The sequence below is a fragment of the Psittacula echo genome (genome assembly GCF_963264785.1).
Source record: "Psittacula echo genome assembly, chromosome: 13".
NCBI lineage: Eukaryota > Metazoa > Chordata > Aves > Psittaciformes > Psittacidae > Psittacula > Psittacula echo.
In genome coordinates this window covers 11,872,162-11,894,493 of record NC_137749.1, presented here as the reverse complement: position 1 = coordinate 11,894,493, position 22,332 = coordinate 11,872,162, and the positions used below count along the sequence as shown (strand labels likewise).

Sequence of the window (22,332 nt, the reverse complement as noted above, 5' to 3'; positions counted from 1 at the left end):
GCGCTGCCAGGTCAGGCAGCCAGCTTGCGAGCAGGACAGAACCCAGCAGTGAGCTCCATATCCCTCACTCCAAGAGAGCTGCAGCTCCCAGCAGCAGGGCATCCTCATTCATGCTTGACAAAACACACTTGCAGGATGAAAACCAGGCTCAATTCTGCCTCTCGGTAGCCAAGCAATTCAAAACATTGCTGGACACAGAGTCCTCTTATTCAGATAAGACACTCTTGCCTGCAGCTACTGGTTCAAATAAACAAGCTGCATGCTCTTTAAGTTCTGCCTACTTCAGTTCAAGGACATTGTCATTATGACCATTGGTCAAGGCAGCAGCAAGAATAATGTGCATGTGAAGGGCCAAGCCTGCTGTGTACATTACCATCAGCCACTGCAGCAACTCAATGACCCTTTGCAGAGCAGCTCCAAGAATCATGAGTTTAAACAAAAGCCTGGGAGGGCCTGGAGCTACCAGTGCATTGTCAGTGCTGCTCTCGTGTCTTACAGGACTTGCAGGGCTTGACTGATGCTAAACAAACATCCCAAGGCCACCCATCCAACCTGCAACCAAGGCAGGAATAGGACCTGCACTTCCAGAACACAAGATGTCTCCAGGAGAGCACTGACCATTCACCCTATGATGACTGAAGAGATGACATGACAATCTGGGACAAGTTACAGACATCTCCATGGCAAGGTGGCAGAATTGAACACACACTGAATCCCTCAACTACTACAGTACGTGACACTGGGAGAGAGTGGGTACCTTGTTCAGTTGCTCCAAATGACTTGCCAGAGCCCATGTGAAGGTGCTTCCAGCATCGCCCCGCTCTTAGTATCATAGAGTCACAGAATGATTTGGGTTGGAAACGACCATCATTCAGTTCCAACTCCCTGCCATGGCTAGAAGCATTTACTGCTTTTTTGGGCAACCTGTGCCTCACCACCCTCACAGCAAAGAACTTCTTCCTTAGATCTAACCTGAACTTCTGTTTCAGTTTAAACCCATTACTCCTTGTCCTGTTGCTACAGTCCCTGATGAAGAGTCCCTCTCCAGCATTCTTGTAGCCACCTTCAGATACTGGAAGCTGCTCTGAGGTCTCCATGCAGCTTCTCTTCTTCAAGCGGATTCCTTCACAAGGAGCCAATCTATTAACCTCAAGATGGAAGCTCGATGTTTCTTCTATCAAGCACCACCAGAGTTTGAGGAGTCCATTTTTCACACAGCACCCCAACAGCAGGGCTCACCTGGAGGTAGATTGCTGCCTCTTGGTAGTTCATTTCCCAGTTGTGTCGGGCAGAGCTTTGCTGCGCGCAGCAGTCCCCCGCAGCAGGGCTGGATGCGTCATTAATAACATCATAGCTACCTCCATCTGCAGCAGTAGAATAAGAGACACATTGATTGACAATTAAGCAAGCTGAGATTGATCAGGAGGCATGAACCAAGGCAGGCACCGGGACCAGAGACAAGCATCGAGAGGTGGCAGAGTACCCAGGACACTGGCAGCTTGTACACAGACAAATTGATTCTTTGCATGCAGGAGCTTAAAAGACACACTCAAACCCTGCATTTCAGCACAAGAATGCTTCCAGAAGATCAGCAAGAGACAGTATCCTCTTTAATATCACTACCCCTCTGATGGAAACAAATAGCAAGAGTTTCTCTTCCTAGTTCTTTTCATATCCAACAGATTGATGTTGGAACTTTCAAGTCTCACCAGGAAAACCCTACCAGAAACTGCTTTACTGAACACTAGCACCAGATTTCATAACTAAAGATTTCATTAAAGAAATGAAAACACCTGAAACCCAGGCATGAAGACAATTACTGTTCAGAAAGGGAATGGCACCTGGTTGCTGCTTCTGGGATTGGGATTCTGCACCTTTGACAAAGAGTAAACCCCAGTGAGACCTGCTCAGGACTGAGCATGAAACCTGTGGTGAGCTGCTCAGGCACTCAGCGTTCCAGAGTTTCAATCACTACCCAAAGCACACAGTTCTTGCTCTCAGCAGAGACTTCCCTCCTCCGGTGTCTCATGTTCCCAAAGACAGCCCATGTAAAATGGATCTTGCCAGTGCAGAAGTGCTGATTTCCTGCTTTTTATGAGCACAGAAGCTGTGATGTGGTAGCTTGTTCTCTCTGTCTTATGAGAAGTTATCTGAGGGTGGGAGCAAAATGACAATGAGGTTCTTTTCCTCCCTCGTGATAGCACGCTGAAGATTTGCTGCATCTCTTTGCTAGGACAAAATAATCCTGATTGAATTAGTGATTCAGTCTCTTTAGAACACCCTCCGGAGCGGATGAAATGCCAATGCCAAAAAGATCTACCCCCACCAAGAGGAACAGCACCACCGTGCTCCTGGCACAGAGGCAGGCAGTGGGAAGCAAGCAGAAACCCCTTCACCAATGCAGAGCCCCAGCTGCCTTTTCCACCCTCAAATCAAAGGAAGAAAACATTTCTCTGGGATTTGTGAAGCCTTTCCAGATTGCATGCTCAGATTGCTGAGAATCCTGCAGCATGAAGCCTGTTTCTCTTCCTTGCTTCCCCCAGAGCCTTAAAATACCACTCAAAATCTGGACAAGTGTTTGGATGAGGCTGATTCCTCGCCCACATCCCTTTCACACCTTGAATGATCACATTGCTTGAACAAAGTGAATGATGGAGCTTTTTATTTATGCCCAGGACTGGAATCTTCTGGGTTTGTTTGCTTTGTAACTCAAAGACGACAGCAACGTGCATTATATAGTGAGCTCTAAAAAGTTGAAATATTAGTATTTATAAGGCTTTTACCACGTGTGTGTTTCAAAGAGACAGACTGCAGCCTGACAGCAAAAACCCTTCTGCACTTTCAGCGCTCCTTCTGTCATAGAATCGTAGAATCCCAGCCTGGTTTGTGTTGGACAGGAGCTTCAAGCTCACCCAGCTCCAACCCCTGCCGCAGGCAGGGACACCTTCCACTGGAGCAGCTTGCTCCAAGCCCCTGTGTCCAACCTGGCCTTGAACACTGCCAGGGATGGGGCAGCCACAGCTTCTCTGGGCACCCTGGGCCAGCGCCTCAGCACCCTCGCAGGGAAGAGCTTCTGCCTAAGAGCTCATCTCAGTCTCCCCTCGGGCAGGTTAAAGCCATTCCCCTTGGCCTGTCCCTACAGGCCCTTGTCCCAAGCCCCTCTCCAGGTTTCCTGCAGCCCCTTTAGGCACTGGAGCTGCTCTGAGGTCTCCCCTTCAGGAGCCTTCTCTTCTCCAGGCTGCCCCAGCCCAGCTCTCTCAGCCTGGCTCCAGAGCAGAGCTGCTCCAGCCCTTGCAGCATCTCCATGACCTTCTCTGGCCTTGCTCCAACACCTCCACGTCCCTCTTGTGCTGTTGCCCCAGAGCTGGATCAGGACTGCAGGGGGGGGCGTTCAGGAGGCATTGAAATAGCACAGAATCCATACCTTGGCTGTACCAGCAATTCTGGGGAGGAGGGATGTATTAAGCAGGTCCTTACAATATTACCATGTTACTGGAGCATTACAGTAGAACATCAAAGCACACTGTGGTCAAATCAGCGAAGGTTTGTAGCATTAAACAAATTATCACTAAATCAAAAGATGCCAAAACCACCTTTACCCTTTTTCACAAAGACCAACCTCTCTTTGAAAAGGATCAACACTAGGAAAAGAGACACCCCAGTAAAAACCCAGGCCCCCTCTCTGCATTTCACACAGAGGACTCACAGCTGAAACAGAAGAGATGTCCCATGAGATCAAGGTTGTGAATACAAAACAGCACTCGGAGATGCAAATCAGGAACAAAAAATAACTCTAGAAACCCAAGATGTTTTCCTCCTGTCTCAACCAGGCATCATCTTTCTAGGCACAGAAAATGTACTGGTGAAGTGGGGAGCTGCATTTTGTGGCTCAGCTCCTTCCCCATCAGGTACCAGAAGGTTGATCTAGCATCCCTGAGGCAAGAGCATCATCTGGATAATAAATAATAATAAAAATAATAATACATTTGAAAAGCAACCCTCTGCCTGTTTGTTTGGCAGCCCTCCAGCTAGCTAATTTCCTCAGCTGCTCCCATGATAACAATGACACAGACTAATGCAACCTCCAACTCTGCTCCGCTCGTGCTGCAGAACATCCCCGACGGCATTTACCATTAGTATGGAGCTCAATGAGATAGGAGGATCTCTCCACAGGACTCCCGTAATCCTCGAAGTAGATGGCAGGCTGCTCTCTCCACTGCATGGCAGCTCCCACATCGGGAAGCAGGCACGCTTGGCTTCAGGGATGGGGACAGGGAGACAAGTCAGATGTGAAGTTCCTCCCTCCCTCCCCTCCGAACGCCGATCCTCAGTTCGCAGCTCCTTCAAGGGAAGAGCTGCAGAGCTTTCTCCTGAAGAAGCTACAGAAAGCACAGAAGGTTTTCCTCTGCTCTCTGCAGAACTAAACGTTTTCTCCCCTCCCCTCTGAGGAAGGTGGCTCAGACTTCAGTTAAATCGTTTCCCTATCGCTGTCTAAGCAGCAGGATGTTTCTAAGTGCAAGTTGTTGGAAGGCTTAGCTGCGGGACAAGGAGCTTTTAAGCATGACCGTGGTGGGGAAGCCAGGTTTCGTGTGTCGTGCTCTCTTCTTTTGGAATAGAGCAAGAACTTGCTCACCAGTGCACGTGAACAGCTAACGGGAAAGGATTCCAAGTGCTGACTGCTCACAGTGAGGAGCCTCCCCCGTGCCCCCGGCAAGCAAAGAAAACAGCTATTTGTGGAGCTCACAGTACAAGGGGCATGACAAAGTAAACGAACTGAGCTGCTCACAGATGGCAAAGCTTCCTTCCACACTGGTGTAACTTATCCCAGGCATTCCCTGAAAAGGGAGAGAGGGAAAGAAAAGAGGAGGGGGGAGCAAAAAAAGGAAAAGCAAAACCAGCTGGCTGCTTACACAAGGCATCCGGAACGATACTGCCGGGACTCCAACATTCCCATTCAGTGCAGCAGAGCATGCTCCTGTGTAAATAGTTTCCATATGTCATCATTACCATAAAAAACAAAACCACAAAGAAAAAAAAACCCAAGAAAAGAGAAAGAAAAAGGAGCAGGAGCAGAAACTTTGCAGAGCCCAAACTTCTCCCGTTGCAAAACAAATTCCCTGCTTAGGGGAAGGGAAAAGTCTCCTTTGGCTCAGACAGCCAATATACTCCTCTGGTTTGGAGATGCTCATGGGGGATCTTGAGAGCAGAGCTGGAAGGGGAAGAAGGGACAGAAAACATTCCCAGGAATAAACCACCCCCCCAGCCAGGCTATTACGCATCCAACTGAAGTCAGTTCAGACTCTCATTGTTTGCTCTTTGGTGTCTGCATTTGTTTTAATCGATAATATATATGTATTTTTTTAATCCAAACTAGTAACCTCCTAGAGATTCAAAGAGTTATAAACAAACTCTACAGGGTAGCTCTCCCATTTGCCTCCGAGCTCTCCCAGTCTGGCTCTCATTAGCCTGTTTGCCAGATGTTCTGCTTTCTAGATAGCACACGCTTTTTATGGCATTGCACTGAAACAGACTGAGATGCTTCTAATTACCTCGCCTGCCTCCAAAGCCATGTGCCTTTACTGGACTCACCAGGGCTTTCTCCTAAAAGGCTGAGGAAGGTCTTGATGGAGCTGCTCACTGCCATCCTGCCACGATAATGCTATTTTAGCACGTATACCTGTGATAACAGAACTCTGCAAGCTGTGTGGAAGGCAGAGCAAGTGACATAATGCAGCAAAAATATCCTTATAGTTCAATCTGTCATTCAGACTGATATCAGCAGCTTCTCTGGGCACCCTGTGCCAGCGCCTCAGCACCCTCACAGGGAAGAGCTTCTGCCTAAGAGCTCATCTCAGTCTCCCCTCGGGCAGGTTCAAGCCATTCCCCTTGGCCTGGCCCTACAGGCCCTTGTCCCAAGCCCCTCTCCAGGTTTCCTGCAGCCCCTTTAGGCACTGGAGCTGCTCTAAGGTCTCCCCTTCAGGAGCCTTCTCTTCTCCAGGCTGACCCAGCCCAGCTCTCTCAGCCTGGCTCCAGAGCAGAGCTGCTCCAGCCCTCGCAGCATCTCTGTGGCCCTTCTTCATTAAATATAATCTGGTACCAACTTTGTCCTTTCTTTCCTTCTTCAACCTTGTTTGTAAGAACTGCCTTGCATTTACCCCTACCCTCACAGTCACAACTTCTTCTTCATGAACCCTCTTAGGGAACACACTTGCCAGCTGTTTTTCCCCAGGAGCACTGCCTTTTCCTGTTGCAGTGGGACCCACTTCCAAGAGTGCAGGCTGTCCAAGGCAAATGTGGCCCCCTGGAGTTGAGCAAACACTTCCCAAGCTTGCTGTAAGAGTCCATATGGATGTGTAAGCACCACTAAGGACTCACTGGGAGGCTTGAACCTCTCTGCAAGCAGGGAAAGGGCATGAAGCAGGCTGAGAGTGACCCAGCTTCAGTCCCTCATCAACATCACTGCTGCACCATTTAACCGTTTCTCCTCAGGCTTTGCACTCATCATCCCACCTCTGTTCCTTACACCATCCCTCTTGACTGTATTTGTACCCAATTACCCTAATTCACAGAGCTCAAGCTTTCAGTTAAAAGGAAACTCAACCAGGCACTCAGCAATGCTGGAAGGCCATGGAAGAAGGTAGATCCCAACAGGATCAAAGATGCTTTCCTGGACCTCCTGACCTGTCCCAGTGCAGGATCCCCATGCTGGCTCAAGCTGCCAGCTCTCTGAGGCTGCAGAGAGGAGGAAGAAGGCTGCAGGAGGAGGACAGCATTTATCTGTCAAGACAAGCAGCAGCACTCCTCTCCTGGAAAGCCAGGAACTGCACGAGATGCCCACACAGAAGATACAAATCCATGAAAAACCATGGAAATGAAGTAGATGCCTACCCTTCCTCAACACAAGCTGTACAGGCGCCTGCAGTCCCAAAGCCAAGATATTAGTCAAGTATGCTGGAGTGGTACCAGCACCAACCATGGCATTTTCCCTTCCAAGTGCTTATATGCCATGTAGCTTCACCTCCAGAGGATTTATATCCCCGCTCCATTGCGGCTGATAAGAAACTGCTCCTTTTCAAGTGCTGAAGCATGAACATGTGTGCATTTGGCTTCTTCAAGGCCAGACTCACCTACCCAGGAGGAACAAAAGCTGGAAGCTGCCTGGAAAGCGCAGCTGGTTTGGCATTTGGCCACACATCTCAGAGGTGAGAGATACAGGCAGCGAAATCACTGCCTTCAGTGTCTGGTTGCCAGTTCAGCATCGCAGGAGTGAGCTCTGCAGCTCAACACATCCCAGTGCCTGTCCTGCTTTCGGGAGATGTTATGGGAAGGAACTGAACAGCCATGGGGAAGTCGAAACAATTTACTAGCCGTTTGTTGCCTAGGAAAAGCAGGGCAGCTCCAGAGTACAGTGCCAAGCCCTTCTGCTGCAAGAGAAATCATTTACTTGCGAGTATTTCAAGTCAGCGTAACTGAGTCACGCTCTTCCTTCGAGACGACTGCACAGCAGAAACATATGCAAAGGCCTCAGGGCTCTTTGTCTTACTATATCCTCACAGCACTCACTTGCCATGAAGCTCAACAAATAAAGTCACTTCTGCTTCCTATTTAACACAGAAAAGTTTATTGGTAAAAATATGGATGTTGCCACTTCCTGTCAGTGGCGCGAGGCGACCGAAGCACCGACCCCACCTTCCCCTGAGAATCCAGTCAGTTCCTACAGCACCAACACGAGCTCCCTTCATGTTATCATCCACCACACTCCAGGGAGCTGAATCCACATGAAGGATGAGCAGATGTCCCTCAGCATGGTAAGCCACTTCTTATCTATTATTGCCTCGTAGCAGTTGTGCTGCCTATCGTCTTATAGCGAAGACAACTTAAGCCCCGCGCTGTTTAATTAGAGGACCACTGTATCCTTGCTAACATCTGCACTGTACACATGTGAAAACCCTGACGCACAAGCTGAACACAAGGACAGAGCAGCTAAAGCTTGGGAGGAAACTGTTTTGTCTCAGCAGAAGCCACGGCTCCAGCCAGCAATTGCTCTGAGTGAGTCAGAGCCAATAGTTAACCCTTTGCTTTGCAGCTTGCTCACCATTCAATGGGGGACAAGCTATGACAATTCACTTGGACATTTACGTCCTGCACCACCCGACTGGGAAAAAAGGGACATTTGTAAGGAAGAAGAAAAAGTAGAAGGCTTCTAAGAAAATAAGGATAAGGGATCAGTTAGTTGGAGATCCTCATCTGTGCAGCTCACTGCCTTGTCTCTTAGGGCACTCACCCTCCTTTGATCTCAACCCTGATTCACTCTGCGCTTGATTCTTTTTCCTCTTGCTATGTTGGAAGTTTTGACCAGAAAATGCTTGATTGCTGCCCAATTGCACTCTTGGATATGCAGCAGCAAGAGGCAGAGGGACAGATCCCTCCCACTCGGGATGCCTGGGATCCACACTCAGGTTAGCGAGAGGCTTCAGTGGCTGGAGATGAATTGATGGATGCTTTGTCACCCTTAGAGAGGCCAGCCCTGACCCCTCTAAGCCTCCCATAGCTCACTGATACACCAGACCACACAGCTCAAAAGCCTCCTCAAAGGAGGATCCCTCCTTGTCTCCCAGAGCTGCATCCTGCAATAACATTACCTGCCTTACCAGCTCTTGCTACTCAGCTGCATCTTCTTCCAGCAGCTCACACAAACTGCATGCATAAGCCCTCTTCCACAAAGCTGCTTTCTGCCAGATGTGTGACTAAATCCTCCTGCATGAGAAAGTCCACGAAATACCATAAGAGAGCCAGAACCTGACATTCCACAGTCTAAGACTGTGTAACACCAGAGTACCTGCTTCTTAACAGAGCTGCAAAGTCCAACCAAAGCAGTTTTGTTCTATAATACTCACATAAAAGGTTGTGTTAGGAAAATACAATTAAGAATCTTGCTAGTGTGTTAAAGCAAACTGCTGCCTGTTTCCTAGCCTTTATTTGTGATCTTCACAAGCGAACCTCCATACCACAAAAAGGAGAAGTCAAAGCCACAACAGAAGGATCATCTACAGCCTTACATCACCTATCATTTTATATGCGCTGTAATCTTGTCAGACTGATCATATCACAGCAACAAAGGCTTTACAGACACAGGAATAGAATTCTTCTGTAACTGGAATTAAATACCCGAGCCACTGAGGGGTTTTGTGAGACACCTGATTTAGAATGGAATAAAAATAATTGGATATAATAAAGTGTTTACTGACCACCCCCCAAAATAAAGAGACAAGCTCAAAGGCTATGGCTCATGAGAAGCCAGACATGGAATACACACAATTCCTAATGCATATTTTAGGAGGAAGCAACAGAAAGGGAAAGAGACAATATCCGAATCTCTTCTTTAACATATCCTGCTACATGAAAGGATTTCCTCTTTTTGTACCAAAAAGGGAAACTGATGCCTCATGGTTTTAAGACGTTAAAAGATCTGCTTTAGCACCAGTAACAACACAATGTCAGCATTTTAAAAGCACGTTCCTCATTTCAATTCTCCAAAGCAGAGCCTTTGGATTTGCCTGATGCCATTTGGAAAGATGTTTGATTAAGCTGCAATCTGGCCTTTTTACCCAAAGCAGTGTGCTGCCAGGTCCCACTGCCAGCTCCAGCCCTCCAGGGAAGTCACAGTTAGCAACGGGAAGGACTTTCCTTATGTGAGGAAACCGGTATTAGTTTGGGCAAAAACCTCCTGCATGACCACGCAGAGCTGGAGCAGGACTAGAACAGAGTAGGCAGCAATAAGGTATGTGCCATGCCACCCTAAAGAGAGAGGGATAGCAAGAAAATGAGATAAATTCAGTTAAATAACAATATTATGGCAAAACTCCAATGCCTTACCATGACAGGCTGAGACTGATGGCAGTTATTTGTTGTGGTACAGTAGGGAGAAGTAGGTAATTGTGTTTTGTGGTGTCAGAACAAGACTCCACCACACTGGTTCTGAATTATAACACAACCACATCTCCTCTGCCTCATCATCGTATCTCAGCCAGGAAGGAGAAGCCGCCAACTTCAGAGGAAGCTGCACGTAAAGGAATGGGGAAACCTCCAGTCTCTGGTGCTGTGTAACTGCTCTCCAGTAAGAGATCTCTGCACATGTGGCAGGAACTGAAGAGGTTACATGGCTGTAGAGGAAGGAAGGAAGGAGTTAAACATCTGCAAACCAGCAGCCAGGGGGCTTTCCCTCAACTGGTCCTTACTCCAAGTCCTACAGTTCTCATGCTTAACCCTATCTTCAGAAAAGGGACACTTTTGCTGTCTAAAGTCTTCCAGCACTGCAGAACCCTCTCCAACTCTCAGGAAGTGATTCCAAACACTGTCAAATATGTGCTTATTCCAACAGACACAATTTCACTGTTACCCAGTTACTGAAGGTACCTCTAAGCCTCATGGCTCTTGGATGAGCAGGAGCAAGGGCACTAGAAACACACCAAGCATGAATACATTGACTACTTTAGAGCCAGCACGGATGGCACTGTCACCTACCTACCCTAAACATTATTCTTACTGTAAGGTCTGAGGAATACACACCCCATATACACACTGGACAAGTGTCCCAGAGGCTCACTTCCCGCTCAGTTGACCGTGAAAGGAATGCTGCAGTTGGCACAGGGACAACACATCACCCCTGTGACAGTCCCTGCTAGTAACATCCCTATTCACTAACCAGTCCCAACAACCAGTTGGATTTTAAGACCTGTCCCTCAGCCTCTTTGCAGAGTCACTGCCTACACAGTGTTGATTTGTACTGTTCACTTCCTCAATCAAAATGCTGCGTGGGTGCCAAAATAAATATCTTCTCAAAACAGCATCAAGCTCTCTTATAACCTCACCAAATAAGTCAGAGCATGGGTTCAGGTCCATATTAACACTCACCTTTCCATAAACCCCCCCTGGCCAACATGAAAAACTGCCCTTTAAGTCCAGATCTTAGAAGAGCTGCTGCTGGTTTCCCATTATTTTGCCTGGAAACCCTGTTTGGCTGCAATGTCCTGCCTGGTGCAAAATCTCTTCGGGGGCTAGAAGGAAGTCTTTATCACAGCAATATTCACACTGCCTCAGCTGCAGCCCTAAGGGAGAATAACAAGCGATCTGCTGCTTTTAAATGCCTACCTCTAGATTCAGCTGTTTAACCTCTATTTACTGCAGGAACAGAAGCACAGATCACACAATGACCAGGTTATCTGGTTTCTCAACAAACACACACTACATAGAGGATATCTTGAGCTTCCCCATACCATTACTGATCAGTGTTCAACCTTGAATTCCTACCAGATCAGTATCACTTCACATTTCTCAAGTCCTTTAAAGCACCTTCAAGTCACAGAATTACAGAATGGGATGGAAAGGACCTTAAGATCACCCAGTTCCAGTTCCCTGCCACAGGCAGGGACACCTTTCACTAGAGCAGGTTGCTCCAAGCCCCTGTGTCCAACCTGGCCTTGAACACTGCCAGGGATGGGGCAGCCACAGCTTCTCTGGGCACCCCGTGCCAGCGCCTCAGCACCCTCACAGGGAAGAGCTTCCTCCCTACATCCAACCTGAACTTCCCATTTCTCTCCACGATTTTCCTCCACTCCCAGTTCCTGTTTCTTCCTTTGCTCTACAGCAGTGAAGCTGCTTTCATGGCAGCCACCACAGGCATGTCTGTACCATGTTTTGCTACCTCTCCAACAGCTTTAAAGCTTCCATGAGCATTTAGTTGTGCTCTCTCAAAGTACAGGAATCACTTTCCATGTTTTGAAGCCTTCCCCTTTGCAATCACCAGAGATAAGGCCCTGCCACCAGCTTTGTGTTTGAAAGGAAGGGGCTTTGCCTTGCTCACTTCCCCCTTCCTGACCCCGAGGCCAAAATCCTCCTTAGGAACTTGCTTGGAAGCATTTACTGGCAGGACCAAAGCACCTGCAGCAGGTCAGAAAAAGGACAACATTTACTACTACTTGCAGGTAGTAAGGCAGAGACACAGAGCAAAGCAGTCAGCAAGAATTCCTCTCCTCAATCCCGTTTCCGGTACTTGTGCTCTGCTCAGCACCCTGGCAAAACAATGTTCCCCTCAGCACCATGAAAACAAAGACATGGTCAAAACCCAGCAGTGTTTTCCTATTTCTGCAGTGACTCACCATGAGCTAAGTGAATAACCAGCTGGGCATCACTGGGAGGTGGTGCAGGAACACTGCATTGACAAGAGGGATTACACAGCAGCGCTTGTGCCTCTCACCAGGCACAGATACCCCCAGGCAGGCTGAGTGTGCCACAGGAAAAAGGGGATGGAACATGGAAATACTTCCTTTGGAGCCCCATACCCCCAGCCAGCAGGCTCAAAGCACTTACTTTGGAGGATGGCATTCCTTCCTTCTCCTCCCATGTCTGATTATCCTATAATGGCATGGCCAGGTCACCAGTACAATTTGACCCTGAGGAGTGCTCAGTGCTCCCATTTGCAGGATTGATCACTTCAGCTTAATTCTACAGGCATTTCTTCATTTAGTTAACAAAAAGCAGGAATGCATTTGTGCCTTCTAGTGCAAACCTTTAGCTACATTGCTTTTGTACACTGAACTTTCCCAAACCCACTGAGGATAGCGAGAGTGCTCTCAGAAAATCAGTTACAGTTGGAATAAAACACAGATGATGAGATATTCCCAGATGACAATGTATGCACACACATGTGTGTGAGGCAGTCATGTAGGAAATGCAAGAGAGTCCAGCCCCACAGAATGAGGGGCTTTAACATGGCTCTGCAGAGAGGTACATCCTAAATTTTATTCCCCCACATAATTGGGAAAGGAAAAGCCTTTTGTTCCAAGCAGGCACCACCAGATTGTGACTACTGATCACAATAATAATCAATAATCTTTGAGGCCAGAGGAGGCCACGAGGATGCAGTGAGGGCTGGAGCAGCTCTGCTCTGGAGCCAGGCTGAGAGAGCTGGGCTGGGGCAGCCTGGAGAAGAGAAGGCTCCTGAAGGGGAGACCTCAGAGCAGCTCCAGTGCCTAAAGGGGCTGCAGGAAACCTGGAGAGGGGCTTGGGACAAGGGCCTGTAGGGCCAGGCCAAGGGGAATGGCTTTAACCTGCCCGAGGGGAGACTGAGATGAGCTCTTAGGCAGAAGCTCTTCCCTGTGAGGGTGCTGAGGCGCTGGCCCAGGGTGCCCAGAGAAGCTGTGGCTGCCCCATCCCTGGCAGTGTTCAAGGCCAGGTTGGACACAGGGGCTTGGAGCAAGCTGCTCCAGTGGAAGGTGTCCCTGCCCGTGGCAGGGGTTGGAACTGGATGAGCTTTAAGGTCCCTTCCAACCCAAACCAGGCTGGGATTCTAAGATTCTATTATAAAAGCAGCTCTGGATACAAGCTCCAACCCACCCTGCTATGATCCGAATCACATCAGGCTCCTCTTGTCATCCTCAGGATCTTTTGTCAGCTGCACAGTGCTGTGGTGGATCAACATGAACACACCTTTCCTGCCTCCCCCTCTCCCAGATGCAAACACCAGCAGTGGCGGTGCGTGAGCTTCCGGCTGAACCGCTCACTGGCAGCAGATGGATGAACTCCTAAAGCTCCCTGTAAAGAAAGCAGCCATGTAAAAACCAGGCATCTCCACATGCAAAAAGCAATTATGCTAAAGACACAGGGAGAGCCCTGCAAGGTCCAGATCAAAAGCCCAGAGATGTTGGAGGCAAGAGAAAGACCTATCAAATTCACCGCACTTTTCCCAGCTTAAGGATCAGAAATGGAGCGTTCTGGCTCATAAATTCTACTTCCAGCAAATTCAAGCTTAAATCCCCCTGAAGGCAATAAGGAAAAGGCAATCAACAACAACTCTAACCACTTCACAGATGCTCCTGTTTAGTTTATACAGCACTTCTTACAGCATTCAAATGGGTAAAATGGGATTTCAACGCAGGGGGGCTGACGGCAGCAGGCAGGATTCCTCGCTGAAGATACCAAGGGCAAAGGAAGTTCTGAGAAGCATCATATTGGTTATGATGAGTGAACTCAGCGTGCTCAGCCTTTGCTCATTTTAATCTGCCACTAAGCAAGCTTGGCTAAACTGAACATCCTGCATCTACAGTGCCTTAAAAATCCACAGGAATCACCAAAATGAACAAACTGATGCGTTCCCTGGGAAGCCATGAAAAAACTCATCACTATTTGTTTCCAACTGTTGTTCCGCTTCCCGAGCCAAATGTTCCCAAGTCAGCTGTGGTGGCTGAGGAGTGACCGGTTAGAGCTGGAAAGTTGTGGATTTCAAATTGCAGCTTGAACACTTGCAAGCTCTTTAACATCTTTCATAGTTCCAGGACTGCCTGTTCCAAAAGCAGAGCCCTCCGACGCCACAGCACATGCCCTTATCCCAGCATCTTCCAACTAAAGCCATCACATTGGGGAGAAAACACTTGGCTTTGCCTGTTCTGCTCTCACACCAAAGAGATGTGAGCTGTGTAGTACAGAAGAGGCACACAAAAGGAAGGGGCTCCCACCTCAAAGCATCAAGGTCATTACTCCTGCGTTCACAAAAGGAGAAGCAGCTTCCAGACTCTTTGCCCCACTCCACAGCAGCCTCCCTAATTTACAGTGAGCGTGTTTGAAGGATGATATCCATTGCTAGGGCTCTGGGAGATGACAAAGGAGAAAGAACCATTTGACTGCAGGATAATAGAACACTAACCCAAGTCTTCTTTACCTTGTATCCTCTTTTACTCGCTCACATTTGAACAGCATGGGGCATTCAAGACCAAATCACTTGGAATTCTTATTTTTCACTGCACCAAAGAGTCAACAGTGCAGAGATTCTGTTGGACAAAACTTCCTACTGTGAAACCCACAATGTGTGCATTGTGCCAACCCATCTCCTGCAGGGCTAGGAAAACAAGGCAGGCTTGGAAAAAACACACACATGATGGCTGCAGCCCCCAACCCCTCCTGGTACCTTACTGTGCTCCTTCTCTAGGTACCACATTCACAGAGTCCTGTTGAGAAGGTCTCGATACAAATACTTTTGTGAGGTCTGGACAACACCGTGGTGTTTCTCTTGCATCATAGGTACCAGCTCTACCCTCTCTGTACAAGTATTCAAAGCACAGCTGAGGTGGTTGGTCCTGCCTTAAAAAACCCCAGATTCTCAGGATAAATGACATTCCAGAGGGTGATGCATTTGGAACTTAAAAGCAGAAAGACATTTTCCATATTTCTAACATTGTTTGAAAGATACCCAACACCTAAAAAAGCAGCATTTACCTCCTTCCTCTGACTTTCCAGAGCTCATCACCCAGGGAAACAAATTGTACTGAAGGAGAAAACAATAATCTCCTTATGTTTTGGGTGTTCACATCCCTTTCCAACATCTTCACCCCTCACTCATCTCAGAGGCAGTTCTGCTTCATTTTGCTTGCTTAAAACATTCATTACAAGTCATCGAGGCCAGGGAAGGATTAGAAAAGCACTGGCAGAAGATGCAAAATGCAACAAGGCTGTTAGGTGAGAGAAATGAGACTTTCAGAAGCATAAATAACAATCCAGCACTGAGCTATCACTTATGCTTCAGTAGAAAATTCCTCTCTCTATACATTTTAAGCAGGTATATATTAAGAAAAGCAAATCATGCACAGCAATGCAAAGCAGAACCTTGTCAGAACCAGGTCATGAAGGCTTCCTGCCCACTTCCAGGCTTCCTGCCCACTTCCAGGGAGGTGTCATCTGTGCTTTACAGATGAGACACGCTGACCACACTGACGTTAACCGACATACCTAGGTATGAGGAGGAGCAGCTTCAACAGCAGAACTAGACTGCTTCCAAAACTGAGATCCCAGTCCTGTGCTCTGGCCATGCTTCACCCCTACAGGCAGCAGTGGAAGCACTGCTACTGGAACTAATTAAAGGCAAATCAGTCGAGCCTAGGAGCCATGAGGGGGGAAAATATCCTGCCCAGCGTCCAAGAAAGCCAGATAAGCAAAGAGGCTGCTGGAGAGCCCGGCTGTGAGAGATCTCAGGATCTGCCAGCTCCATTGCAAGCCTTCACTTGTTCCCTCATCCCTATTTCTTCACACCAATTAGCTGCAGCATTTCACAACCGGAGCCCAAGTCCACATAAGTTTCAAAATCCTCACTTTCCCACAAGATCCTGAAGGATTCATTACATCTACTACATGGCTGACATTTAAAATGCCTGTTCTCCTTCACACGCAGCAAAGCCAGGATGCTTTCACAGCAATTAAAGTGGTTCCTCAAGCACAGCTACTGAGTTTATGTGGTTGCAGCATCTCCCCAGAGGTCAGGTATTTATGCTCTGTTCCCTCAGTCCATCAGAAAACACACTTGTTTTACACCTGGAAATCCCTTTCATCCTCGAATGGCACTATAGGAAGCAGTGGGAGGAAAAAGGTAACAGGGATGTTTGTGGAGCAGGGACTCATTGCCCAAATGAGCTGCGAGTTACCAGGACAGACTTTCCCTCACCGCTGATGCAAACATGTTCTGGCCCCTGATCCAACACAGAAGAGAATTATACCACTCCAGGTTGCATTGGTCACTGCACATGTCAAAATATCCATGTCTCAAAAGAACAACATTAACTGCCCCCAATCCAAGAACAAGTGCCTACCTGTGGATTGGGAAATGAATTGTCTGTTGTATAGAGCATCCGTTAATGGTGTAATTTGACTCTGTGTTCAGAAACATGATTTTCCATCAGCCAACTCCACAAAGAACAGCTTTGCTGAAGCCTTTTCACACATCCCATCACGGCATGGGGCCGAGGTGCAGAAGCAAGGCGAGGGGGAGGCCTCCTTCAGCAGCTCCAACAGCACAGCACATAGCACACACTGCTCCACAGACACAACCCACAGCCTCCGGGGCAGTCACTGCTTTCCTTACCCACAGCCACATTCCTCACCAAGGACTTTGGGCCTCTTGCTCTTCCGCAGCAATGCACATTAACAACGCTCCTTCTACCCAAAAGGCCAGGCTGGCTCTAGTCCTCCTGACAATTCACTCCTCAGGCAGCAGACCCTGAGATCACACAGGCTCAGCTGAAACTTCAGCCTTCCAAGTTTTAACTTCCCATGTTCCAACAATCCTTCTAGAAAACATCTCACTTGGCTGCTGCAGTTGCTCCCTCCCCTCCTCATGTCCAGTAATTCATTTTTACCTCAACAGCAGATGCAGCTGCTTTCTTGTAAAAACCCAGAGTTTAAAGATGACTTCTTCCACTTGCCATAATCCATTGTGTGGGAGAAACAGACAATATTCTATTGTTCCCTGTATGACACTTTGAGCTGTACTTTCTGCTCTGAGCACACTGAAACTCCACTTGAGGCTACAGCAATTTCCATGCGGGAGGCAAAGAAGGATCTTGTATCTGATCTAATACAGGCTAAATCAATGTGCACTCATTTATTGCTTCTAGTTCCCATCAGCTCAAGGAGAGACACTGTCCTAGAGTTTCAAGGCTATCCATGCTGCCTTTGTCTAGGGAAAACATTGGAGATCTGTTGAGAACCCCATCTGAATGCTTCCCAGGAGTGTGGGTGAGGGATGGGAGTCACTAAACCCTGGCTGCTTCTCACTGGTTTCAGCACATCATTTTGGGAGAAGTCACACAAGGATTGCACCCCTTGGGTCTGCCTTCTAAAGAAATGCAGTCCCTGTTAGTCATTCACTCAGAGAGGTGCTGGGAAGCTTAATTAGAGTGTGTGCAGCACTTGGGGATTTTCAGGTAGGATGGATTAGGGAAGGGCAGCATCATTAGCATGGATTCAAGTGATGAAAGCACTTCCCTCTGTCTCCTTCAGCTGCTGGAGCTTGAAAGGAAAACTACCCAGCACCACAGTCCTATGTGTTATAGTCAGAAACCCATCAGCACCACAAGGGCCACGGTTTTCTGGATGTGGTCTGAACTCTCATCACCTTTGCAGGATTCTGACCTTCTGCTGTGGCTGTAAATGGGAGCTCCCTGGAAGAGGTGTCTCCAGCACAAACCAAGGCAGAGCTTTACTACTCCTCTCCATGCAAAGATTTTCTTCTGTTAAGTATGATTAGGGAGATTAATTTTTGCAGCTGGACATTTAATTTAAGAATGTAATTTTCCACCCAGTTTTCTCCTTTAGCTTTCATTTATTCTAACCCAAGACACTCACTTACCCAGAAGAGGACTCTTCTGCAAGGCTCACTCTCGCACTTCAGTCCTTTCTTTTGACACCAACAACAGACTTGTTTTCAAAAAGCCCTGTTATTACTTATTTCAACTTGTCTGCATTGACAATCAACACCAAGAGTCCAAGACTATAAATTCATTTATCCAAGGACCCAATTGTAACAAAGCCACATTATGGATCAAGTTGTTTGTTTGACTTTTAAAGCACAAGAACTTCCTTAAAACTCATGAGAGCTGAGACACTGAAATCACACAGATACACAGTGCTCAGGATGGAATGTGGATCAATATTTAGAGAGGTTCATTGACACAGCAACACAAAACAGCTTGGTTCTTATCAGCTCTGGGTGTGTGATTTAACCCAGCTTCACACCTTTACACCCACTTCACTTTGTCTTTCCCTCCGTGTCACCTGGGAAGAGGCTGGTGGGTCCCTCACTGCAAACAGTCCCAGCTGGTATCTGGGAAGAGACTCAAATAACAGCTTTGTGTTTCACCTGCCACCACATCCCCAGTTGATGGCTGGGCACAGTAACAAGTGAGCTATTCCTCCAAATGCTGGCTGAACCATGACAGTTTAGGCATAAGGAACACAGAACAAGAAGGAAACAGCCTTCTGAGCTGCCCTGTCCCATGCCTTCATCATCACCCAGGCAGCACTCCCTCTCCTGAAAAGGGCTTCTCACATCCCTGAAAAAGACAAGCTGAATAAAACCATGAAATCACACAGCTCTGGTAATGCCATTTCAGTCCTCAGCAGAGGAGTGGAGGCAGAACAGAAGGGAAACATTTGAATTGCTCACAGCCTCCATGGGACATTGTGCATTTCACAGTGGATTTCTTTTGCAGGCAGAGAGGAAAGCTGGACCACACATCCTGCTTCCTAAACAAGCTTACTTTGCAAGCAGTGGCATCAGCCTGTTCACTCACTAATTCAAGCTTCCCGCTTCTCAGAGATAAATAAATGTGCCTTTCAAGTTGTTTCTCCAGCTTTCCCCTTCTAATCTATCAGCCCCCTCTCCCAGTACTCCCTGACTTCACAGGGCTCTGTATCACTCAGTATTCCTTGCATAGAATAAGCTTTGTAATTTCTAGGCAAATTCAACTCGAACAGTGATTAAAACACAGCAAAACTTCTTCAATGCCCAAAGACCCTTTATGCAAAGAATCCCAGGAAATGAATTCTCAAAAACCACACAGCAACCTTTTAAGCAGCACAAAATTGGTCCCTAAACAGTTTCCCTGTATTTCAAGTGAAGCAGAATGGAACAGTTTTATTTATTAATGTGCTCATTCTCACACTTGTGCTTTAACATGGTGGCTTTAAAGAAGTTGTGTGAGGTTTATCACTGGGTTAAAGATATGGGAGGTGGGTGGAAGAAAAAGACGAGTGAAGAGGGATTAAAATTACTCACAAGAAAGCCTAAAAATACACCAGTGGGGTGAGGAAGCATTCTCTCTTCCATTTAACTTTAAATTAGAGAGCTAAACTTCAAAAGACAAAGAGATGTAATGGAGCAAAGATGCAGCAGAGCTAAGAGAAAGTCAACTGGGCAATTTAGCCAGGGATGCGTATTGCAGAGGTAGGAGAGGAGGAGGGAGAAGGAATCTTGATCGCCAGGAACCGGCCCCTGGCTCAGGAAGTTGCAGGAGGAAACTGAGGGAAGCCACATGATTGTGATAGAGAAATCACAGCAGAGGCTCACAGAGGCAGCGTGGAATAGAGGTAAATGGAGGAAAAAGGGAAGCCAACCCAGGAAATTATTTATTTGTTACAAATGTGAAGCTCGTGGCAGCAAGGGCTTGAATAGGCTCACAAGACCTGTGCATACACCTGCAATGCAGATTGGAAGTTAGAGGATGTGTTGAACTGAATTGCTCAAATACATTCAGTGAGGTATAAAATAAACCAGAAATTCACTGAATGTGCGCAACCACATCTGCTGCTCCCATCTCTCCCAGTGCAGGGCCTTGGCTTTGACAAAGATACGCTGAGGAGAAAGCAATGCTTCCAAGAGATGGGCTCTTGTTTCCTCCCCTCCTGACACACACAGCCTGGCACTATCTCACTAAATACTTGGGGGCTAACACAAGTGTATTGTACAGAAGTACTCCAGCTTCTTTGACAAGAACACACTAAAGATGTTAAAGTGATTTAGCACCACAGATCACTTTCCTGACTACAAAAACCAGAATGTAAACTAGAAACAGGCAAAACAAGAGACTGCAAAGGAATAGGAAAATACTCCAGAACATCATCAGAGCCGCTGTATCTGCCAGCTCAGGCCAGAGGTACAGCACAGTGGCCAGTGCTCAGAAAAGGAGATGCCAGCGTGCAGGAAAGGAGGTTTGAGCTTAAGGACAATGAGGTCCCAGGCTATTACATGGAAACCACAAAAATGTGTGCTAGTAAAGGACCTGTCTACCCAGTGTCCTTCGCCTCAGTGCTGGGAGTAAACAAGCAACACAATAAGCAACTTCCTGATCTGGTTTTCCCAGGCAGGCGGCCGGGACGCTGAGTGACAGCTCCCAGAGGTTCAGGTCCTGGCAAGCACTACAAAGAGCAGCCACCACAAAGAGGGAAAGCAGCGAGGCCAGCACAGCAGGCAGGAAACAACGACAAAGTGATCTTACTTTCATTAGGCAGCTCCTCCCGGTCCGCATCATCGAGGGGGGCTGAGGCGCTGCTTCCACTGTCATCCAGGGTGAGGATAAGGGGAACGTCATCATCCATGCTCACAGCCATCCTCTCCCTTCAGAGGCTCCTGCTCCAAGCACTTTAAACGATGCCTGTTTCAATTCCACTTGTAACATTGATGTCAAAAACTCTCCCCAGGGATTCCTCCATCAGGGGTGTCTTCTATACGTAAGAATACAAAGGTATGGGGACCCATTTCTCGAGATCACAGCTCAAAAAGGATCTAGTGATTTGCTTTCAAAACGCAGCACAGGATACCAGACCCAAAGGCAGGATTTATGCCAAAGCTAAACGCAGAAAGCCAGGTCCAGGGTGTTCCTGTCAGCGCACAGCTCGCAGCGCGGCACGGAAGCAAAAGAAAGTGCTTCTTGACAAACTCCTGAGCACTCGGAGCAAGAAGCGAGCGGGAGTGACGCATCCAGAGCCAGCATGATGCTAAGTGTCACCATCACACATGGCTCTGTCTCCTGCCATGCCAAAGTGCCTCAGCTCCAGGTGGGGAGGGGAAAGAGGCCGGGTTGAGGCCGCACACATGAAGTTCCCGGGGGCTTTTCTACTGGGTGATGCCACTGGCACAAGGTCTCGGGGTCTCTTTAAAAGCTGGAGGAAAAGAAAACTCAAGCAGGGCCTGGACAACGTCACAGGACTCTCCACAACCGGTGCCTCCGCGCTGCTGTCACTCTCCCATCTCCGTCACGGCGGAGGCCGCATCCCTTCAGCAACAGGCCGAGCCCCCCCGGGGCACCGGACGTGCGGTTTCGCGGCGGACACTCGCGGCTGGGCAGAGCTGCCGGTACCGCGGCCTGCGGGAAACAGGGACACCGAGACGGGGCTGGCACCGCGCTGTGAGGGCCCCGCTCCCCTCCTCAGCCCTCCCCGAGGCCCCCGCCGCCCCCGGCCCGCGCAAACCGGCTCCATCCTCTCCTTTTCCCCGCCTTCCTGCGGAGCCCACCCCGGGCAGCGCCTCCCGCCGCCGGACCTCAGGGACAGCCCCGACTCCCGGTACACCACAACCCGGCCCCGCCGAACCGGCGCCCTCTGCGACACCTCTCCTCAGCGCCCGGCGCGCGCGGCCCCGCCCCGCCGCCTCTCATTGGCCGCGAGCAGCGCGGGCCTCTCCCTCCATCCAATCCACGCTCCGAGCGCGCTTCGCCCCGCCCACCGCCGGCCCTCGGCCCCGGCGACAGGGGCTGAATTATTCCCGCCTCCCCCCCCCCACGGGCGTTTGGTCTCGCCATTGGGTAGCGGAGCTGTCACTCCGGCCAGCGGGGGACGCTGATTGGCTCCAGGAGGTGCCGGTGGGAGGAAGGGGCGGGCTCTCGGAGAGCCGCCATTGGCTCTGCTGAGGACCCCGAGGAGCGGTCGCCTAGCAACGGTGGGGCGCCACGCCGGGCCCACAGAGGAGGAGGTTAAACCGGTCGCCATGCTGTCATGTCAGGCCGCTGCCCA

At 48.7% G+C, this 22,332-nt stretch overlaps 1 protein-coding gene across 8 annotated transcripts in view; it reads right to left on the bottom strand.

The window, feature by feature from the left end:
• TPCN1 (two pore segment channel 1) overlaps positions 1-21,938 on the bottom strand; it is a 48,349-nt gene extending 26,411 nt beyond the window's left edge. For 6 of the 8 annotated variants that reach the window (XR_013957966.1, XR_013957967.1, XR_013957968.1 and 3 more), the window contains exons 1-3: positions 21,863-21,938; positions 20,820-21,686; positions 1,240-1,364 (exon numbers count right to left, since the gene is read on the bottom strand). Coding sequence is in view for 1 of the 8 variants with exons in the window: in XM_080629045.1 (XP_080485171.1) it covers positions 1,240-1,364; positions 20,820-20,931 (237 nt within the window). In the remaining 7 variants the exon portion in view is untranslated. Of the gene's footprint in view, positions 1-1,239; positions 1,365-4,131; positions 4,251-9,876; positions 10,164-13,395; positions 13,594-20,819; positions 21,687-21,862 lie in introns of those variants that run through there. The other 2 variants (XR_013957965.1, XR_013957971.1) reach the window with 2 other exon arrangements.
• Positions 21,939-22,332: the final 394 nt, after the last annotated feature.